This window comes from Callorhinchus milii, unplaced genomic scaffold (assembly GCF_018977255.1).
Source record: "Callorhinchus milii isolate IMCB2004 unplaced genomic scaffold, IMCB_Cmil_1.0 Scaffold16, whole genome shotgun sequence".
In the NCBI taxonomy this organism is placed as follows: domain Eukaryota; kingdom Metazoa; phylum Chordata; class Chondrichthyes; order Chimaeriformes; family Callorhinchidae; genus Callorhinchus; species Callorhinchus milii.
This window is the reverse complement of record NW_024704757.1, coordinates 6,987,111-7,007,765: the sequence shown is the minus strand read 5'-3', so window position 1 is coordinate 7,007,765 and position 20,655 is coordinate 6,987,111. Positions and strand designations below refer to the sequence as shown.

General features: G+C 52.8%; 2 protein-coding genes across 3 annotated transcripts; one reads left to right on the top strand and one right to left on the bottom strand.

Annotated features, from left to right (window-relative positions):
• Positions 1 to 660: 660 nt before the first annotated feature.
• On the bottom strand, positions 661 to 6,577 carry ears2 (glutamyl-tRNA synthetase 2, mitochondrial). Its single transcript, NM_001292819.1, is given in 9 exon segments — positions 661 to 1,166; positions 1,543 to 1,681; positions 2,194 to 2,324; positions 2,758 to 2,896; positions 3,023 to 3,131; positions 3,699 to 4,171; positions 4,600 to 4,789; positions 5,258 to 5,413; positions 6,370 to 6,577. Coding segments are annotated over 9 exon segments (1,557 nt in total). The 5' UTR covers positions 6,506 to 6,577; the 3' UTR covers positions 661 to 1,082.
• Positions 6,578 to 7,980: 1,403 nt separating this feature from the next.
• On the top strand, positions 7,981 to 15,986 carry ubfd1 (ubiquitin family domain containing 1). 2 transcript variants are annotated; one of them, XM_007905784.2, is made up of 8 exons: positions 7,982 to 8,036; positions 10,483 to 10,615; positions 11,695 to 11,991; positions 12,395 to 12,603; positions 13,376 to 13,441; positions 13,985 to 14,090; positions 15,155 to 15,237; positions 15,757 to 15,986. In XM_007905784.2, exons 3-8 carry the CDS (start codon positions 11,712 to 11,714, stop codon positions 15,865 to 15,867), a joined length of 855 nt encoding a protein of 284 aa, XP_007903975.1. In that variant the 5' UTR covers positions 7,982 to 8,036; positions 10,483 to 10,615; positions 11,695 to 11,711; the 3' UTR covers positions 15,868 to 15,986. The 2 variants fall into 2 exon arrangements, with proteins under 2 accessions (XP_007903974.1, XP_007903975.1); XM_007905783.2 differs by lacking the exon at positions 10,483 to 10,615 and having other exon boundaries at positions 7,981 to 8,036.
• Positions 15,987 to 20,655: the final 4,669 nt, after the last annotated feature.

The window sequence follows — 20,655 nt, the reverse complement described above, 5'->3', positions numbered from 1 at the left end:
CAGCACAGCTCATCACACAGCCCAGCTCACCCCATTACACAACCCAGCACACAGCACAGCTCACCCCATCTCACCCCATCACACAGCCCAGCTCACCCCATTACACAACCCAACACAGCACAGCTCATCACACAGCCCAGCTCACCCCATTACACAACCCGACACATCGCCCAACACAGCACAGCACAGCTAATCACACAGCCCAGTTCAACACAGCGCCCAGCTCACCCCATTATACAACCCAACACATCGCCCAACACAGCACAGCTCATCACACAGCCCAGTTCAACACAGCGCCCAGTTCACCCCATTACAGAACCCAACACATCGCCCAACACAGCACAGCTCAGATCCCAACGCAGCTCCAATCGCCTCAGCCCAACACAGCACAGCTCACACCAGCCAAGCCCATCAACAGCTCAGCACATTTCAGCCCAGCTTTTCAAATATCCTCAAGTCCCAAATCACTACAGAAACCAGATGCTGAGTTGATTTTCCAAACTTTATTTCGAATCAGGCTTGATCCTCTGGCACCTCACCCTGCCAGCACGGTGTGAGCGTGTGATGCGTGTGAGTGTGTGTGTGTGTGGAGTGGGGGGAAGAGAAAATGAGGTAGTACGATATTGCCAGATTGGGCAGATTCACATTTTTAAGATTTTTAATTGAAACCTGCAAAAGTTTTTCCTTTGAAGACCTTTTCTTAAACAGTGCATGATATTGGGCTACTTTTGGGCTAGTATTGAGTTGACTTTGGGACTACAAAAGTATTTGAATTTCTGGCAACCCAAGTAGTATACTTGTGAAAGCAGCATGTGCGTGTACGTGTGCGTGTGCCTGTGAGAGAGAGTGAGCGTGTGAATACGAGTGAGTGTGTGTTTCAGGGAGGTTGTATCAAATCCAACCTGTTTATACCCGACATCTGCAGTGTGCACTTTCCAACTGCGTCCTAATGAAGCTGATTTTTTCCCCTTCTTCCTCGAGATGGGGCTGAGACCTCCACCACTGTCACAGCGGAGCACAGATACGGAGGGGGTGGTTCTCTTTCATTGACCACAGGTCCCATATAGAACCCCCCTCTGTGGTCAGTGGGCCACAGCTCGCTCCAACCGCTCACACACCTCCTCAAATCCCAACGACATTATCATCTCAGCCACGCTGGGGCCTTGCTGTCAGGAGGGAACAGACAGATCAATCAGAGAGGACCCTCATCAACAATAACAATTGACATTTACACAGCACCATTCATGTCGGGAGGACGTCCCAAGGCGCTGGACAATCAGGATTTGGACCCGAGCTGGTGTTGGCATCAGGAGAGGTGGAGGGCAGGGAGGGTAGAGGTAGAAGGGTGGCTGAAGGTGCAGTCGAAGAGGAGGGTTTTGAGATATGCCTTGAAGGAGGCAAGGGAGGGAGCGAGGTGAAAGGATTGTGGGATGGAGTTCCAAAGGGTGGGGGCAGAGAGGCTGAAGGCAAAAAACAAAGCAACAGCACAAACGAGAAGTCTCTGCTCCTCCCCCTCCACCCGAGGCTCAGGAGACCTGTTACCTGCTGGCCGCTCAGCGCCAGGCGGAGGAGTGTCATCATGACGCTGTACTTGGTGTCTTTGACCTGTGTGTGTAACCCCCTCAGCTCACAGCCCAGCTCCTGAGTGCTGACAGTGCTGTGTTGTTGGCCCCGGACTAGGCTGTAAGGAAAGAGGAGAGACTCAGTGCTCGGCCATGCCATTCATTTGTGTACAACCCAGGTGTGACCCCAGGCGCAACACAGAGGCACAACAAGAAGAACAAATGACATTTACACAGTACCCTTCACTTTGCGAGGACGTTTTAAATCACTGGACAATCAGGGATTTGCACCTGAGCTGAGAGTTGGGATCAGGAGGAGCGGAGTGCAGGGAAGGTGACCGAAGGCGCGGTCAATGAGGGACTTCAGTGGGCCTTGAAGGGGGCAAGGGAGGGAGCAAGGCTAAGGGACGAAGGGATGGAGTTCCAAAGGGACTGAAGGCCTGACCGCCAATGGTGGGGTGGGAAGGCCAGTGTCCGCCAAGCAGAGGAAGTGGACATGCCGGTATGGGTTAGCAGGTCATAGGTGTAGGGAAGAGCAACGCTGTGGAGGGCTTCAAAGGATCTTGAACACTATCATCTGGGGGCTGGGGATCCAGTGAAGCCGGGTGAGGATAGACGGATAGGCACTTACTCCATTACAAGGCGACAGATCTTCTCACTCTCAGGTGACAGTCGGTCCAGCTGCTGGTGTGGGACCTGGGGCCGCACCCACAGGTAGGCGTAGGAGGGAGACACCAGCTCATGCAGCCGCGTCACGTGACCCTGTGGCCGAGGAAGATAAATCACCAGCAGCTCCGACACCATCGTTCCCCCCATCCCCCCAGTCACATGATCTGAAATTCACAACGTAAAGTCCTCAGCTCAGTGGTTAGAGAGCTTGCCTTGCAAGCGAGAGGACCCAGGTTTGATTCCCGCCCAGGGCGAAACCTTAGTCAATTTTTCTTACTCCACAAGTCCCTATTTACCCAGCAGTAAGTAGAAACCCAGTTGTTAGCTGATTGGTGGATCGCTTTTCCGGTGGTAATAATGCTTCCAAAAAAAAGTGGTCACTAATCTACGACTGTTTGTGGGGCACTGCTGTGCACAACTGGCTGCTACGTTTAGTCCACAGTTACTACACTATACACGTGCGTTTCAGACGTCTCAATACGTGATAAGGTGCTATATCAAATGCAACAATTATTATCATTATTACCTTCCTGAGCAACAGTACACGCTCCACGTGCTCCAGGCTGGGGTGGTGCTGACCATAAACCTTCCCAACCAGAGCCGCCAACTCCCCCACCAATGCCTGCCGCCAGCTTGCATCCTGGATACGGTGCAGCAGGTGAATCCTGTGAGAAAAGAGAGTTGGTGGAGAGATAAATGAGAGGCTTAGAGATAATTCAACACACTCCCACTTGCACACTCTCCCCCACACTCCGCCCCTTGCTCCCCCGATCCCCATCCACCCACGTCACCTGTTGAAATCCGGCAGCTTGTCGAGGTCCAGAAGTGCCGAGTGTGTGGTGATCCTGGTGATATCGAACTCCGAAATCAGCTCCGGCAAAGTCCGTCCCATCCGAGCCTCTGCAGCGAAACCAGATACAATTCATCACTCATTTTGTAACCGCTTACGAGACCTCACAGGGAGCTGTTTTGCTGCGTTCTCTGGGGCACTGCTGATGATGGCACCACACAGCTGGGCTCATCGGCGGGACTTGAAAGGACAGACAGCACTTAGGAATCCTCCCACTCAGCAACTGTTAGCCCTGCAACCCACAGCCCTAACGGGGACGGTGGTCCTACCTGGACAAGCAGTGGGAAAGTTTGCCAGACAGCAATATCAATGGCAAACAATGCAGTTTTAGTTGGTTAGACTCCAGCAGTTATCCCAACGCACATTCCGGGGTCCCCAAACCTTGGCTCTTTCCAATACTTTCCGGAATTAGGTAAGCAGGATGCATCCCTACACGGAGAGAGTGCATTCCATTCCAACAATCTATCTTTGGGATTTTCACGTGTAGGTGGGATGCATGGAATTTTCAGCTTGGTTTGGATACTCTTAAGTGGGTGATGGGTTTCCGCCCGGTTGTCAGACCCCAGGTGTGCTTGATTACACAGTGACTACGCTGGTCAGCTGGGGATCACTGTTACCTGTGAACCCGGAGCCGCAGTGAGTGACGATGTCCAGTAGGGCCTCAGGTAGGTAGCCTCTCTCCACAAAGTGCTGGACGAAGACATCGCCGCGGCGCTTGGAGAGCTTGCTCCCGTCGGGGTTCAGGAGCAGCGGTAAGTGTGCAAAGGTGGGCGGCCGCCAGCCCAGGGCGCGGTACAGCAACAGGTGTTTGGAGGTGGACACCAGCCACTCTGTCCCCCGCAGCACATGGCTGATCCTCATGTGGTGGTCATCCACCACGTTGGCCAGGTGGTAGGTGGGGAAGCCATCTGCCTTTAGCACCACCGGGTCCCCCTCCACACTGCCCACCTCGTGACAGGTCCCGCCGTACACTAGATCCTCAAAGCTCGTCGCCCCCTGGTCCAGCCGGAACCGGATCACGTGCGGCTGTCCCTGGGCTAGTTTCTCCTCCACTCTTCCCGGCGTTAGGTGCCGGCAGCGGTTGTCATACCTGGAGAGTTAATAAATTACCAACAGTGAAGGTGGTAAGAGCAAGGAACAATGTTAAAGAGTAGAGAGCTCCAGTGGGGGAGCGAGCACCAGCACAGACACGATGGGAAGAGAGAGAGCAGGGAATGGGGTTAGAGTAGAGAGCTCCAGATAGGCTGAATAGCAGGTGAATCCTGTGAGACTCCAGATAGGTCTCCTGAGTTACATAATTTATACAGTAATTAGTAAAAGGATCATAGAGAGAGGCGTACAGGAGCTGCATGAAGATTATGAAAGGCTGTACAGAAAGAGACCTCTCACAAGCTTGTCAGGTCAGTCTGACTGAAGCCGCGTTTAGGACGAGGATTCCCCCCAGTGCCTCTGGGCCCGCTTGGGTTTGGGGAGCCAGTACCTCCTCCGTGTAACTGATCAGTTTTCGGTTGCACCCACCTGGGTGTCTCTCCGCTTCTCAGCGCCTCCTTCTTCAACAGTTGCAGTCGCTGGGGGCTGCAGAAGCAGTGGTACGCGGCGCCCCTCTCAATCAGAGTATCCGCCGCCAGCCGGTACAGCTCCAGTCGCTCCGACTGCCGATATGGTCCCAGCGGCCCCCCACGCCGGGGGCTCTCATCAGGGGGGATCCCTGGAACAGAGACCACACTGGGGTGGGATGGGTTCTAATAATAGTAATAATAATCCTTGCATTTGATATGGCACCTTACCACGTCTTCGAGACATCGCAAACGCTTCACAGAATATACTGTAAAGTGAATTGACTGTATATTTTGTGAGCGAAACACAGCAGCCAATTGTGCGCAGCAGCGTCCCACAAACAGTCATGGATTGAACAACCAATCTTATTTAGGGGTTTTGATGGCCAGGACGCTGGGAGAAACAGAGAGCAACTCCATTCTCTTTTTGAATAGGGCTATGAGATCTTTAACGTCCTCCTGAACAGGCAGACAGGAGGAGGGAGAGGGGGGAGATTACCGTAGGCACGGTCGAAGATGAAGGTCTTCAGGCATGACCTAAAGATGGGGAAGGAAGGGGAAATAAAATAAAAAGAAATGAAACGATTTCCCTTCCGGCCTCGGCCCATTCGCACACACACCTGCCCACTCCAGGAGGTCCTCGAGACTGGTCTCCGCTCCGGGAACCAGGCGGCTCTGGTCAGTATCCTCTATCCTCATCACAAAGCGGCCCCCGTATTTCTTTGCAAATATGTAATTATACAGAGCACTGCGGAGCCCGCCCAAGTGCAAGAAACCTGGTGAAACAGCCACACAAACCGTCAGAGGAACATAAGATTTTCTGGACGAAGGAAGTCCAAGGTCCATCCAATTTACCTCAATAATAATCCTTGCATTTGATACAGCGCTTTATCACGTCTTTTAGACGTCGCAAAGCGCCTCACAGAATATACTGTGAAGTGACCTGCCTGGCAATGGAATGTCGGAATTTGAGCCAGGGCTCTGGTGGCTCGTCGTCAGGACCTGGAATGGCAGACCAGTAACTAGGGGCAGGGAATCAACGCACGCAGCTCCTGTTAAACCTGTAAGCCACAGCCTTAACGGGTAGGGTGGTCCTAGCTGGACAAGCAGCGGGAAAGCTTGACGGACAGCAATATCAGTGTGACTAATTTGGTTAGATTCCAGCAGTCACCCCAACGCACGCTCTGGGCTAACCCCAAGCCTTGGCTCTCGCCAACCTGCGCCTAATACTTTCCGGAATTAGGTAAGCAGTGGGGGGGGGGGTGGGGGACCTCCCTCCAGGAGAAAGAGAGAGTGCATTCCATTCCGACAATCTGTCTCGGGGATTTCCACGTGTAGATGGGATGTGTGGAATTCTCAGTCTGGTTTGGAGACTCTTAAGCAACGGGTGGTAGGTTTCCGCGTGTGTCAGACACTCAGGTTGGGCTGTATTGTACTGTATATTTTGTGGCAGCCAATTGCTCACAGCACTGCCCCACAAACAGTGGTGGATTTAGTAACCACAGAATATAAAGTTTCGCCCACAAATATACCGTCAATTCACTTTACAGTCTATTCTGAGAAGACGTGAAAAGCGCTATATCAAGTGCAAGGATTATTATTATTATGATGATGTAAAGTGTAGTGACTGTGTGTTTTGTGGGTGAAACACCACATTCTCTACACTGAACCCCCCCTCCCCCCCCCAGTCACCCCCTGGCTTGGAGCCAGTAATGCCGGCCGCCGCCTGTACCTGTGGGGCTGGGGGCGAACCTAACCCTGGGGCCGCTCTCTGTGCAGTACAGGCCCGCCCCGAGCCCCGGCCTCCACCTCACTGCAGCCCTCAGAGCAGGGGCCCAGCAACCGCGGCTCACCGAGCAGCTCATCATCGCAGGGCCTAGTCCGGGAGCCGGAGCCTGGGCCTCGAGTTCGGACCAGAGCCGCGCACTGAGCTGTCAATCAACGGGGTGGGGGCGGGGCTGCACATCCCAGCTGACTCCAACTGGGACTGTCACCATGTGACAGCCAGGGCAGTGACCACGTGACAGCCAGGGCAGTCACCACGTGACAATCGCCATGGGACAGCCAGGGCAGTGACCACGTGACAATCGCCATGGGACAGCCAGGGCAGTGACCACGTGACAGTCGCCATGGGACAGCCAGGGCAGTGACCACGGGACGAATGGTCAACAAGACGGAAGCCGATTGGCTCCCGTCAACGTCTTCTACCCTGCGACCCTGACCTCCTCAACCTCCCCGGCCTGTCCCTCAGACTCACCAAACCGGGGCACAACCTGGGCATCAGGTTCGACCCACAGCTGTCCTTCCTTCCCCACATCCGGTCCCTGACCAGGACCACCTTCCTCCACCTCTGCCACAGTGCCTGACTCCGACCGTCCCTTACTCCAGATGCAGCCAAAACGCTCATCCATGCACTTGTCACCTCCAGACTCGACTGCCCCAAAACGCCCTCAATGGTCTTCCCATCTCCACCATCCATGAAATCCAGCTGGTCCAAAACTCTGTCACATGCATACTCACCCGAACTAAACTCCATATCCCCATCATACTAGTTCTTGCCAGGCTCCACTGGTCCCATATCACTGATATCTGTTGAAATCCTCACAATCGTCTTCAAATCCATTCATGCCCTGGCACCTCCCTACCTCACCGAACTGTTTACTCCCCAACCCACTATCCACTGCCTCTGCTTGACTGGTTCTGGCCTTCTGCATGTCGCTTGTGCCCTCTGTTCCAACATTGGTGTCAGTGCTTTCAGCCACTACGCCTCGAAACTGTAACACTCTCTGTGCCTCCGCCTTGCTCCCTCAACAACAACTTGCATTTATACAACCTGCTTCACACGGGGTAGCTTCCTGGAGCGCTTCACGGTGGCGGAGTCTGACAGCGAGCCAAGGCAGGGGGGAGGTCACCACAAGCACGATCAAAAAGCAAGTTCTTTAGGCGACCTCCTAAACCCACATCAGCCGTCCGCTCCCTCCACTTATCGGGCACTGGCCTGCTTCAGGTCCCCCGCACTTCCCGCCCCACCATTCTCTGCCCCCACACTCTGGAACCGTATCCCGTAATCCCTCTGCCTCACCCCCTCACTTGCCCCCTTCAAGAACCGTCTAAAAACCTTCCTCTTCGACCCCCCCACTCCACTCCTGACCCCGACTCCCAGCTCGAGGCAAAACCCCCTGATTGCCCAGTGCCCTGGGACGTCTTTTCAACATGACGGGCGCGATACAAGCGCAGTAGTTTGTGGTGGTGGTGGTGGTGTGCCAGCCGGAGTCAGTGTAGTGACTGTCTCTCAGTCACAGGCCACACCTCCGCCTGTCACTCACACCCAGGCCCCGCCCAGGAAGTGGCTGTTTTCCCGGCAGCGCCCGCGCGGGGCAGTGATGGCGGCGCGGGACGGTAGGTGCGGGGCTCGGGCCCGGGAGCGGGGGAGGCGGCGGCTCCTGTGTCACAGCTCAGCACAGGCAGCCCCGCGGGGAGAGGCTCCGAGCCGCGCCTGAGCCCAGAGACACCGGCCCCGGGGAGAGAGAGGCAGGCCCGAGGGGGGCGCGGGGAGAGAGAGACAGGCCGGGGGAGGGGGGAGAGAGAGAGACAGGCCGGGGGGGGCGGGAGAGAGAGACAGGCCGGGGAGGGGGGAGAGAGAGAGAGACAGGCCCGAGGGGGGCGCGGGGAGAGAGAGACAGGCCGGGGGAGGGGGGGAGAGAGAGACAGGCGGGGAGGGGGGAGAGAGAGAGACAGGCCGGGGGAGGGGGGGGAGAGAGAGACAGGCCGGGGGAGGGGGGGAGAGAGAGACAGGCCGGGGGAGGGGGGGAGAGAGAGAGACAGGCCGGGGGAGGGGGGAGAGAGAGACAGGCCGGGGGAGGGGGGGAGAGAGGGACAGGCCGGGGGAGGGGGGAGAGAGAGACAGGCCGGGGGAGGGGGGAGAGAGAGACAGGCGGGGGAGGGGGGGAGAGAGAGACAGGCCGGGGGAGGGGGGAGAGAGAGAGACAGGCGGGGAGGAGGCCGGGGGGGAGAGAGAGACAGCCGGGGGAGGGGGGGAGAGAGAGACAGGCCGGGGGAGGGGAGGAGAGAGACAGGCCGGGGGAGGGGAGAGAGAGAGACAGGCCGGGGGAGGGGGAGAGAGAGAGACAGGCCGGGGGAGGGGGGAGAGAGAGACAGGCCGGGGGAGGGGGGAGAGAGAGACAGGCCGGGGGAGGGGGGAGAGCGAGACAGGCCGGGGGAGGGGGGAGAGAGAGACAGGCCGGGGGAGGGGGGAGAGAGAGACAGGCCGGGGGAGGGGGGAGAGAGAGACAGGCCGGGGGAGGGGGAGAGAGAGACAGGCCGGGGGAGGGGGAGAGAGAGACAGGCGGGGGAGGGGGAGAGAGAGACAGGCCGGGGAGGGGGAGAGAGAGACAGGCCGGGGGGAGGGGGGAGAGAGAGACAGGCCGGGGGAGGGGGGAGAGAGAGCGACAGGCCGGGGGAGGGGGAGAGAGAGACAGGCCGGGGGAGGGGGGAGAGAGAGACAGGCCGGGGGGGGAGGAGAGAGACAGGCCGGGGGAGGGGAGGAGAGAGACAGGCCGGGGGGAGAGAGAGAGACAGGCCGGGGGAGAGAGAGAGACAGGCCGGGGGAGGGGGGAGAGAGAGAGACAGGCCGGGGGAGGGGGGAGAGAGAGTCAGGCCGGGGAGGGGGGAGGACAGGCCGGGGGAGGGGCGTGAGAGAGACAGGCCGGGGGAGGGGGGGGAGAGAGAGACAGGCCGGGGGAGGGGGAGAGAGAGAGAGACAGACCGGGGGAGGGGGGAGAGAGAGAGAGACAGACCGGGGGAGGGGGAGAGAGAGAGAGACAGACCGGGGGAGGGGGAGAGAGAGAGAGACAGGCCGGGGGAGGGGGGTGAGAGAGTTACAGGCCGGGGAGGGGGGAGAGAGAGAGTGGCCGGGGGAGGGGGGAGAGAGAGAGACAGGCCGGGGAGGGGGGAGAGAGAGACAGGCCGGGGGAGGGGGGAGAGAGAGAGACAGGCCGGGGGAGGGGGGAGAGAGAGACAGGCCGGGGGGGGAGAGAGAGACAGGCCGGGGAGGCGGAGAGAGAGACAGGCCGGGGGAGGGGGGAGATGGAGAGAGAGAGACAGGCCGGGGGGGGGGGGGGGGGGAGAGAGAGAGAGACTGTTTTGGCTGCTGTGTTTCGCCCACAAAATACAGTCACCACACTTTACAGACTATTCTGTGAAGCATTTTGAAACATCTCAATGACATGATAAAGGCACAATATGAAATGCAAGGATTATTATTATTATAGGCAGTGTGTGATTAGGTTACAGATTATATACTGTGCTGTGAGGGTCGGGGAGTCTGACATCAGGGATTGGTTTGCCTGTGCTGTGATCAGCGGGTGAGTGGGAGTGAGGGTTTACATGGCTCTGGAGCAGTGGGTGACGCGGATTGAGAGCTGGGATCCGATTGTTACCCCTGTCTGTAAATTAGAATTCCCAAAGGGAAAACATACTCCAGAGATGTAGTAACTTGGGCGATTCACGACAGACATCGTCAATGCCCTTAGCTGAGCGCTAACTGGGATTTCTACCCGGCCTCAGTTTATCAGGAGGCATAGGAACAGGAATAGGCCATTCAGCCCCTCGGGCCTGTTCTGCCATTCTATAAGATCATGGCTGATCTGTACCTCAACTCCAATTATCCGCCCTTGCCCCACATCCCTGGATACCCTGACCCTAACAAAAATCTATCCATCCAGGTGATCAGAACTCAGGCTTTTTTTCAAAAAAAATCTTTCTAATCTCCAAGAACAGTTTGCGTTTTCTACCTGGAAACGCAGTTTCCCGCAACTAATTTATTTTTTATTTCCATCCACCGCAGGGAGAGGATTGTGGGGGTGGATTTGTTCCACTTACTGAGAGCAGAGAGTCAGTGCTGAGGAGAGGCGATTAACCACAGCCTCTTGTCAGCAGATGAGGCCGCCCTGATCGGTGCTGCTGGAGTAAATGCACGAGTAAGCCATCACTGTACTAGGGTTCAGCACGCAGCAGCGCTTTCTGTAATTGATTAATTGATTGATTGGTTGAGGGGAGAGGTGGCTGAGAGTTGTCCCAGCAATCTGCCTTACCCTCCTAAACTTCAACAAATCTGGCAGTCTGGTTCAATCAATCGCACTCTTGCTCTGGGTCAGAAAATTGTGGGTTCAAGCCCTACATTGGGGGCTTTGAGCTCACAGTCCCAGGCTGACACTCCAGTGCAGTGCTAGGATTATTATTATCATGATTATCATTCTCAGCAGAGTGAAGGGCAAGTTGAGGACAGGCACAGCAAGTATTTCTTACACAGAGGGGAATTGACGGCTGGATTAGGTTCCCAGGTTGGTCGAAGATTCTGGAAGGATGAGATCCAATAGGCTAAAGCACCATCTTCACCGAAACCTCTTGTGTGCCATCACAAAGACTCCCACTCTTTTCCCTCCCCTGAAGGTAGTGCAGTGGATATTGTGGAGAGACTAACTTGAGCCCCAGTGGACTCCAGGGCTTTCTCTCAAACCTCTCGAGATCTTGGTGCAAGCTGTCAGGAGGTTGTGAAAGCTGGTTGTGAGCAGTAGGATCCTTGTGTATTTATTACTCTACCTGCACCTGATCATTCTGGGGTCACTTCCTGGCTCCACTTCTGCGTGTGGTGGGGGGGATTGGGTGAAACCTGCAAGGACGGAGGGGGGAGGAAAACCCCTGCTCCTGTTTACTGTCTGGGTTGGTTCCCTTACGGCTGCCCATCTTGGTTGAGAATGGGGGGGAAGGGAAATTCTAAAGGGAATCTCTCCCTCACTCACTCCCGCGCCCCCCTCTCTCCCACCCCTCCTCCCTCACTCCCACCCCCTCTCACTCCCACTCCCCTCACTCCTGCACCTCCTCACTCACTCCCGACCCCACTCCCTCCCCTCCTCACCCACTCCCGCCCCCTCCTCACTCACTCCCTCCCTCACTCACTCGTTCCCCTCCCCCACCTCACTCCCTTCTCACCTCGCCCCACCGAATCCCTCCAGGAGAGGTTTGCGATAAGCAGCTTTGGTCTGTGGCTTGCTCACAGAGACGCAGACTGGTGGAATGGAAACAGAGGTACCCACGGACCTACCTGTTGAAAAGGAAAAGGAAAAAGTGAGTCCTGGGATCGAGGGGCAGGGAGACGCACAAGGCGTCCTGGCCGGACAGCAGATGGACAGCGAAGATGCAGACCCTCAGCCCTCGGTCAGCAACGGTGACGAGTCCGAGGCTGAGAAGGAAATGGTGGACCTGAAAATAATCTGGAATAAAAACAAGTACGACGTGCGCGTTCCTCTGGACAGCACCGGAGCCAACCTCAAGGAGAAGATCCACTCGCTCACAGGTGGGAGGACTGGGACTGTCTGGCTGCCCCCTCGCTTCTCCGCTCTAGCCTGGGTACTTATTAAACCCCCTCACATACCAGCCAAAATACTGGATGGTACTGGAGCGCAGATGTGTGTCCAGAAGAGAGTGCCCGTCTCAAGACCCTCTCCTTAGGTCACCCTCCCTGCCCTCCACTTTTCTTGGTCCCAGCCCCCAACTCAGGTCCAAATCCCTGACTGTCCAGCACCTTGGGACGTCCTCCCGACATGAAAGGTGCTGTGTCAATGTCATTTGTTGATGACGTTTTCTTAGAGCCAGGAATGTTAGGAGTTCCGATGAAGCACATCCATATAACAGTGAGCCAGGAACCTAGTTATTGGTCACATTAACTTTCTCTCTCTCTGTCTCTCGCCCATCGGCAGCCCTCACGCCCGCGATGCAGAAAGTCATGTACAAGGGCCTGCTGCAGGAGGACAAGACGCTCCGCGAGATTAAAGTCGCGAACGGTGCCAAGATAATGGTGATCGGCTCCACCATAAACGATGTCCTCGCGGTGAACACACCCAAGGAGGTGGTGCAGCAGGAGGCCAAAGCCGAGGAGCCCAAGAAGGAGCCGCTGTGTCGGCAAAAGGTGGGTGTCTGTTTCCGCTCTGACCCGCCCTTGTACATGCTGAGAGACCCCTGGCCCAGCCCCCACCCCTCGCACACTCACTGAGTGTGAGCCCCTAATACTCGCACACACTCACTGAGTGTGAGCCTGCCCCGCTGCCGGGAGGCATTACCCCCACTCCCTTTGCAGTTTTGCACTGTTCCCAGCTCACTGCTTCTGTCCCAGTGGCCAAACCGTCATCCACAGGCCTGTGCCCTCTGGAATTCTGTTCCCAAATTCTTTTGTTTTATGCCTGTCCCTCTCTTCCACTCCCCAAGTCAATATCCTGAAACTCCACCTACTCTCCTAGTTCCTTGGTGATTGTCATTGTCCACCATAACAACTTACATTTATATAGCGCCCCTCACGCAGGGTAGCATCTCAGAGGGCTTAACAGTGGCGGAGCCTGACCACGAGGCAGGGGGAGAAAGGAAGTGACTGTAAGCACGGTCGAAGAGGAAGGTCTTCAGGTGCGACCTAAAAAGAGGGGTGGAGGGGGCAAGTTGGAAGGATTGAGGCAGAGAGTTCTAAAGCTTTGGAGTGTAGTGACTGAAAACATGGCCATCAGTGGTGGGGCAGAGGGGACAAGGGCTTCCAGAGGTTCACTGTGGAAGCTGCAGGCAGGTTCCTATGGCAGTGGGAACTTTCAGGTTGGGGGGGTGGGGGCTCCGAGAGTGGCTTTGCTGAACATGGGACCCGTTTCCGGCTGCCTTTTGTTGATGGCTTTTGTGCTTTTTGTCTGCTTTATTTTCAGCAACACAGGAAAGTGTTGGACAAAGGCAAGCCAGAGGACGTCATGCCTTGCATCAAAGGTGTAAAGGTAAGCAGTTTTTGAGCTGGGCTTTCACTGTATTTGTTATGAAGTTTCACTGTGTGCCTCTCTGCTCTTGTAGCACCTTCTGGATTGAGTGGCCTGGGTTTAGTACAGCGCTAATGATTGTGCGTTACTGAATTTGCCAGCAGGGTTCCTGTGGCGTTTTGCCCACAAAATACACAGTCAATGCACTTTATAGTATATCCTGTGAAGCTCTTTGAGACGTCTCAACAACGCGATAAGGCGCTATATAAAATGCAAGGATTATTATTAAAGCAGCAATGTTAGTGGCAGATTCTGGTGGTTTGTGACCTGGTGCAGATTGTCAAGATCATGATGGTTTACAATAGCTTAATAGATTGGTACTTCTGGTCAGTGATTCAGTCACCATAGGGCATAAGCTTAACATCTTTTACAGTTGCACACAGTGCCTTTCACGTCAGGAGGACGTCTCAAAGCACTTGACTGGGTAAAGATAACAATAATCTTTGTGTTTGCCCTGGGCCTTGCTGACCAGCTGGGTAACGTTTACTCTCTTGCTGTTTCCAGGAGCGGTTGCCCAGCGTGCCGCTGTCTGGCATGTACAACAAGTCCAGCGGCAAAGTCAGGTTAACCTTCAAACTGGAGCAGGATCAGCTCTGGATTGGCACCAAGGGTGAGTTTGGGCATCTGCAGTTTGAGGGCTTGTTGAGTCTCGTTCAGTGTGTTGGGATGTCCTCCTGACGTGAGAGGCCCTGTTGCAATTTGTTGTTGCCTCCACTCGGCCGGGCCAGTGGGGGATAGGGGTGTGAGGATGGGCAGGCAAAGAGAAGTCTGGGGGTACAGGGGAAAGGACAAGGGAGTGGAACTAAACGCAGAGCTGTCACTCACACCTCCAGGAGAGGGGAGAAGTGTTCGCCAAAGAACCATTCCTAACATAAGAACATAAGAATTTGCTCGCAGAAGAAGACCAGGGTCCATCTAGTTCACCTTCCACCATCCTGGCCGTCACTTGACATGTTGTGTCCCAAACTATATATTATATATAGTTCTCTTTGACCGTGCCTTCAGCTCCCCTCTCGACTCTCTTCCTCCTCCTCGCTCCCTCCCTTCCCTCCCCTCACCCTGACCATTTCCCCCCTCCTCTCTCCCTCCCTTCCCTCCCTCACCCTGACCATTTCCCCCCTGCTCGGGTCATGACCCAACTGTGCAGCGCCTTGGGACGTCCTCCTGACGTGAAAGGCGCTCTATAAATGGAATCTTGTTGTTGTTGTTGTTGTATATCCTGAGATATTATTTTCTAGCAGAAATTATATCTAATTTGTACTTCTGCTTCCACCGTCTGTCTCCCGAGGGATCCTGTTCCATCCGTTTACTACTCACTCACTGAAGTAGTGTTTCCGCAGAATTCATCTGAATTTACCCCCTTCAATCGCAGGCCGTGTCCTCTGGTTCCACTGTTCAGTACAAGATAAACAGCTTCTCAAGGTCTACATCATCTATTCCCTTCAGAATAAAGACCGTAATCACATCATCCTCAACCTTCAATCCTCCAGTGTGAACATGTTCAGTTTATCTAATCGCTCCTCGTAGTCCAGTCCCTCCATTCCCGCCATCATGTTGGTTGCCGTCCTCTGTATCCTCTCAATCACTGCAATATCCTTTTTATGAACCAGAACTGCGCACAGTATTCCTAGTGTTACATGGATGTAATTGTGGTGGTTTGTGTTTCGCCAACAGAAAGAACGGAAAAAATCCCCATGGGCTCCATCAAAAATGTGATCAGCGAACCTATAGAAGGATTTGAAGGTTATTACATGGTGGTGAGTGAGTGGCTGGGGCGAGTCTTTGGAGAATAAGGAGGGTGGGAAAATGGGATTCAAATACCTGCTGAAACCTAGCCTCATCGCACTCCAACTCTTGATATCAGGGCTGTGTTTTTTGGTCAGCCAGGTGTCTGACATATGGATTGGAGTTTCCCAGTCATGCAGGTGCCAGATTCTCCTACAAACTCACAGTCACTACATTTCACAGTAAATCCTGTGAAGTGCTTTCGGCTGAGACTGGGCGAAATTTCAAGTTTTTTTTTGCTGCCAGCCGAGTGTCTGAGACACACAGAAACCCATCACCATGCTTAAGAGTATCCAAACCAAGCTGAGGTTTTCATGCATTCCACCTACACATGGAGATCCTAGAGATAGATATCGGGGGGCAGTGTGCACACAGACTGGACTCCCTTCCTGGCCAGCCAGCTGGAGAGGTGTGGACGTGTGCTGCTAGCGATGGGAAGCTGGAGCCTTTGTATGTTAGCCTTCCCTCAGGTCCTTTCCTTTCCTCTCCAGGCATTCCAGCTGGGACCCACTGAAGCCTCGTATTACTGGGTTTACTGGGTGCCAGCACAGTACGTGGATGCCATCAAGGACACAGTTCTCGGCAAATGGCAGTATTTTTGAGCGTGCCTCCGCCTCCAGCAATTAAGGATAGACTGGAAACCAAAGGACTACGAAACCGATCGGAACGACCTCCACTGGATTTCCCTCTTTCCTTTGTCCCTCCCTTCCCCCCCCCCCCCCCCCCCCCCCCGCTCCCACACACCCATACCTTTCCTCCCACTCTTCCAAATCTTAGAATATGCCAACAACAATAAACAGACGTGATGAAGCGAGTCCTTGTGCTGAGCTGGAGGCGTGAATCTGACTTTACCTTTGAACTTCAAAAGCAACTTGGGAGAAGGCGAAAGTGCAAACGAATTCAGGAAGTTCTGTAAAGCTACAAATTTGTCATCAGGCAATACAGTACATTAGAATTTTTTATTATAATATCTCCTGTAACCTGGATAACTTCCAACGCCAGATTTTTTTTTAAATTCCATCTAGACCATGTCAGGGCGAAACGTTGGGCAAGTTTCCTTACTCCACACGCCTCTGTTTACCTAGCAGTAAGTAGGAACCCACTTGTTAGTCGATTGGCAGATTGCTTTTCTGGGGGTAATAATCCCTTTTAAAAAAAATAATAATAATGTGGTCACTCAATCCACAATTCTTTATGGAATACTGCTGTGTGCAATTGGTTGCCACGTTTCGCCCACAAATATTGAGTCAAATCACTTTACAGTATATTCTGTGAAGCGCTTTGAGATGTCTCAAAGACGTGATAAGGCGCTATATCAAATGCAAGGATTATTATTATTATGTCTGTATAAAGCAGCACAGTGGAGGCTGTTTTTTTTTACTGCATATTCCCCCGTTACCTATGGGCGAATCACAAACACATCACTTCTTTTGACACTATTAAAAAAAAGCATAACATTTGTTTGTAGAGCAGATTTTTACTGCACAGGTGCCTGTTTTTTTTTCTCTTCCCCAGGACTTTTTGACGGTCTTTATTGCCTTATCGGAGCTTATCTTTTTTCCTTCCTCCTCCTCCACACCAATCCATTCGCAATACAGCTCGCCCAGAAATTGTCACGTCACCCAGCTATCCCGGGCGGCTGTGAGGAGAGAGTCAGGAAAGGGGAGTGCGTGAAACAATGTGCCCAATTCACTGTGTCCATTCTTTGCTTTTATGCAGCTTTACTGTTATTTGCATTAAAAAAAATCTTTTTACTCCCCTCTTGCTCTTTACCCCCCTCAACATCCCCACCCGCCCTGCCAAACACTATGCAAGTAAATGAAACCGGGCCACTGTCCTGCCAGGAGCTTGTATTCAGGACTGTACCATGATGAGCTAGCTGTATGACAGCATTGCTTCCAACCTCACTTTGTTGCAAGACCCTTTGGAATGCAGTCTGGTCCTCCCGTCTCAGGCTGTCAGTTTGGCTTAGCTGATGGCAGCACCTCAAGTCAAACGGTTGTAGGTTCAAGCCCCACTTCGGGACTTGAGCTCACACTCCAGTGCTCCATTGTCGGAGACTCCGTCCTTCGGATTAGACAGTAAACTGAGGTCCCGTCTAAGCCTGTTCAGGTGGACGTTAAAGATTTGCGATGCTATCGAAAAGAGTTTTTCCCAATGTCCTTGCCAACATTTCTCCAGATAAATTGGTCATTTGCTTCATGGCTTGTGGGAGTTTGCTATGTGCAAAATGATTGCTGTTAAAATCAGCTACAACACTTGACAAGGATTATTTTATATTTATATTATTTTGACAGCAGTTCGCTGTGAGATGTTGCAGTGTTGTATCGGGTGCAAGGATTGTTATTTACCTATTTAAATTTCAGGATGAAGATGAGCTGAGGAAGGGAATGCTTGGATGATAAAGTGCGAGACATGTTTTTTTGTGGGGGATGAATATTGAAGGGCTTGTTTTGGTTTAATGCTCTGTTTACTAGGGACTGGATGGAAGCTAATTTAGAGGAGAATGTATTTAGTTTTTTTGGGGGGAGCAGAGAAATCTGGAACCTGTTGCATCTCCTCTAACAAGCTCTCGTTTGATCACCCACACGCCTAGGGTAGAGTTCAGCCTGCCCTGAGTTCTACATGAGTTTTTTGCGTGCTTAAGCCAAAATGTCTGGACCGCCCACCCCCACTCCTTCATCTTTGAGGCACTGAGTCACGTGTGATTTTTTTATTTCAGACTGTTCCTTCTCTTTGTTAGTGCCACGTTTGAGTGTTTGAGAAGGAAAGGTCTTGAAATGTGTAAGCCAGCAAGGGATTGTCTCTCTGAATCATTCACAACATTGACCCATTCACCTGGGTTTAGGTGATGGGTTACTGCATGTGTCAGACACCTGGCTGACCAAAAAAAACACCAAGGCTTACATCCAACCTAAATTGTGTTCTGTGTCAGGTGGCTGCAGGGCTCTGAAGTGAAATGGGTTTGTGGTGGATGGTCCAAGACCAGTTCTCTGGATTTTAGTGCAAAAACTGAATCTTTCCATCCAAGAGGCTACAGGTTGGCCAGGTTGGGGAATGGATGTCACACAGGTATCATAGGAGAAACTTGTCTTAACATGGCTGTGTTGGGGGGGATAAAGTGTTGGGAGTCATTCTTTCACCCCTGCTGTACATCTGACTCTGAAGGATCGGGGGTGGGGGGGGGAATTAGAAGGAACCTTACACTCATATTATGTGCTATTGGGTGAACAGCGAATATCACAAAACATTTGCTTTTCTTAATAAATGTCTGATAACGTTCTAGAGGTTAAAAGACCACCATAAGAAGTTACATTTCAGCATAATGGGCTGCATATCAGTGTTCCTCCCTCCGCCCCCCCCCCCAACAGAATGGAATCCCTTCACTTGTGCAGGTCTGCCTCTGTGGGTTAGAAGATCACAATGGATCATACAGCTCTTAATACCACTTAATCTAGCGAACATGTCTCGAGCACCTCGATGCCTGTCTCTGAGAGGAAGGCATTGGTTGCGTTTGGTTGGTTGATAGAGTTGCACTGCTTATTTTAGTGCCAACCGTCATTAGTTTGCCCAATGTTTTATTCTGAATATGAGTCTTTATTGCCAATTAAAGTTTGTTACTTTACCACATTAGGTCTGTGTGCTGTGTTCTGTACTGGTTCTCTGTCCCCGAGCCTGCCCCATCACCAGCAGTTGGGACTTCAGTTTCTCTGCCCCCAACCTTTGGAACTCTATCCCACAGCCCCTCTACCTCACTCCCACCCTTGCCTCCTTTAAAGCACATCTCAAGACTCTTCTACGACTGCGCCTTCGGACACCCTCCTACCCCCATCCTTTCTGCCCTCCACCCCTCCTAATCCCAACCCCCTGCTTGGGTCCAAATCCCTGACTGTCCAGTATTCTCTCAACGTGAAAGGTGTACAAAATATCAGTCAATTCACTTTACAGTATATTCTGTTAAGCACTTTGAGATGTCTCGAAGACATCTTAAGGCACTATATTAAATGCAAGGATTTTTATATAACAATATAATGTTTTATTATAGAACAACTAAAGACATTCAACATGCCTGAACCTAAAACGTTCAATCCAAGGCCTCATTGCTATGGGAACAAAGTAGTTTGGTAAGGCAAACTCATAGATTACCTCCCCTGTCAAAAAGGTCACCAACTGGAGGAAGTGAAAAATATTTTGGTGAATCTAGATGGTCATATTGAACAAGGAACTAAAAGTATTTTTTCATATACAATTTTTTTCCCAACAGCCAGGGGGAGTAATTTGACCATTAGAGACTTTTCTTCCGACTCAGAAACAATTGGAAGATTTTTAGACATGTCTGAACCATTTCCCCACCTCTTTCCAGTCACTATTTAGTTTATAACCTGTGCCAAATTGATACTAAATAGATATAAGAAAGTCCACTCAGCAGCAAGGTCTTGGTAGTGGCAAACAGTACTTTTGTATGTGGTAAAGGCACATTCAACCTGTAACTTTTAATCCAACTAAAAGTTACACACAGAAATTTAGCCTCTTATATTAGATGCTGACCTGTTCTGTTGATGATAGGCTCACAGAGCCCGGTACTTGAGAGGACACAGGTGGGTTACAGAGTTCTGGGTTGTCTGCAGCCTGTGGAGGAAAGGGTGCAGACAATCCAACCTCTCTCTCCCTCTGGCTTGGTGTCGGTCTCCGCCACTGTCAAGCACACCAGGACGCCACCCCATGTGAAGGGGGTGTATGTTCATATGTATGTTGTTTGAAGAGCTGGAGAGTCTGGCAAAGGGTTGTCATAATCAAGCCTGTGGAGGAATAAAGGTGTGGATGAGGATCTCGGTGGCCTGGGGGAGAGGTAGTGGAAGGAGGCCAGCGATGTTTCGGAGGTGAGAGAAAGCTGAGCGTGTACCAGGAGTGTGAATGCTGGTTTGGGAACCAGCCATATTCGGGCTCTGTGAGGTGCAGGCTGATGGTGTGGCGAGGAGGTGGTGTCGGGACGGGCTAAAGCCTCTCCCGGGAACGAGCGGTGAGGAGCATCATCCCTCCAAAAATAATAACGTGTTCGCTGAATCCACCACTGTTTGTGGGGACGCTGCCGTGCGCAATTGGCTGCCGTGCTACGCCCACAAAATACACAGTCACTAGTTTACAGTGTATCCAGTGAAGCGCTTTGAGGGCGTCTCGAAGACGTGATGAGGCAGTGGGTCAAATACAAGGATTATTGTAAACACAAAATCCTGCAGGTGCCGAAAAATCCTGCTCTGTTTTTGTTAAAAGGATTATTATTATTATTGTTTATCATTTGTGGAGTCCTGTAGCTCAGTGGTTGCGCACTCGCTTTGCAAGCGAGAGACCTGAGTTCAATTCCAGGCAGAGGGCGAAACCTTGGGCAAGTT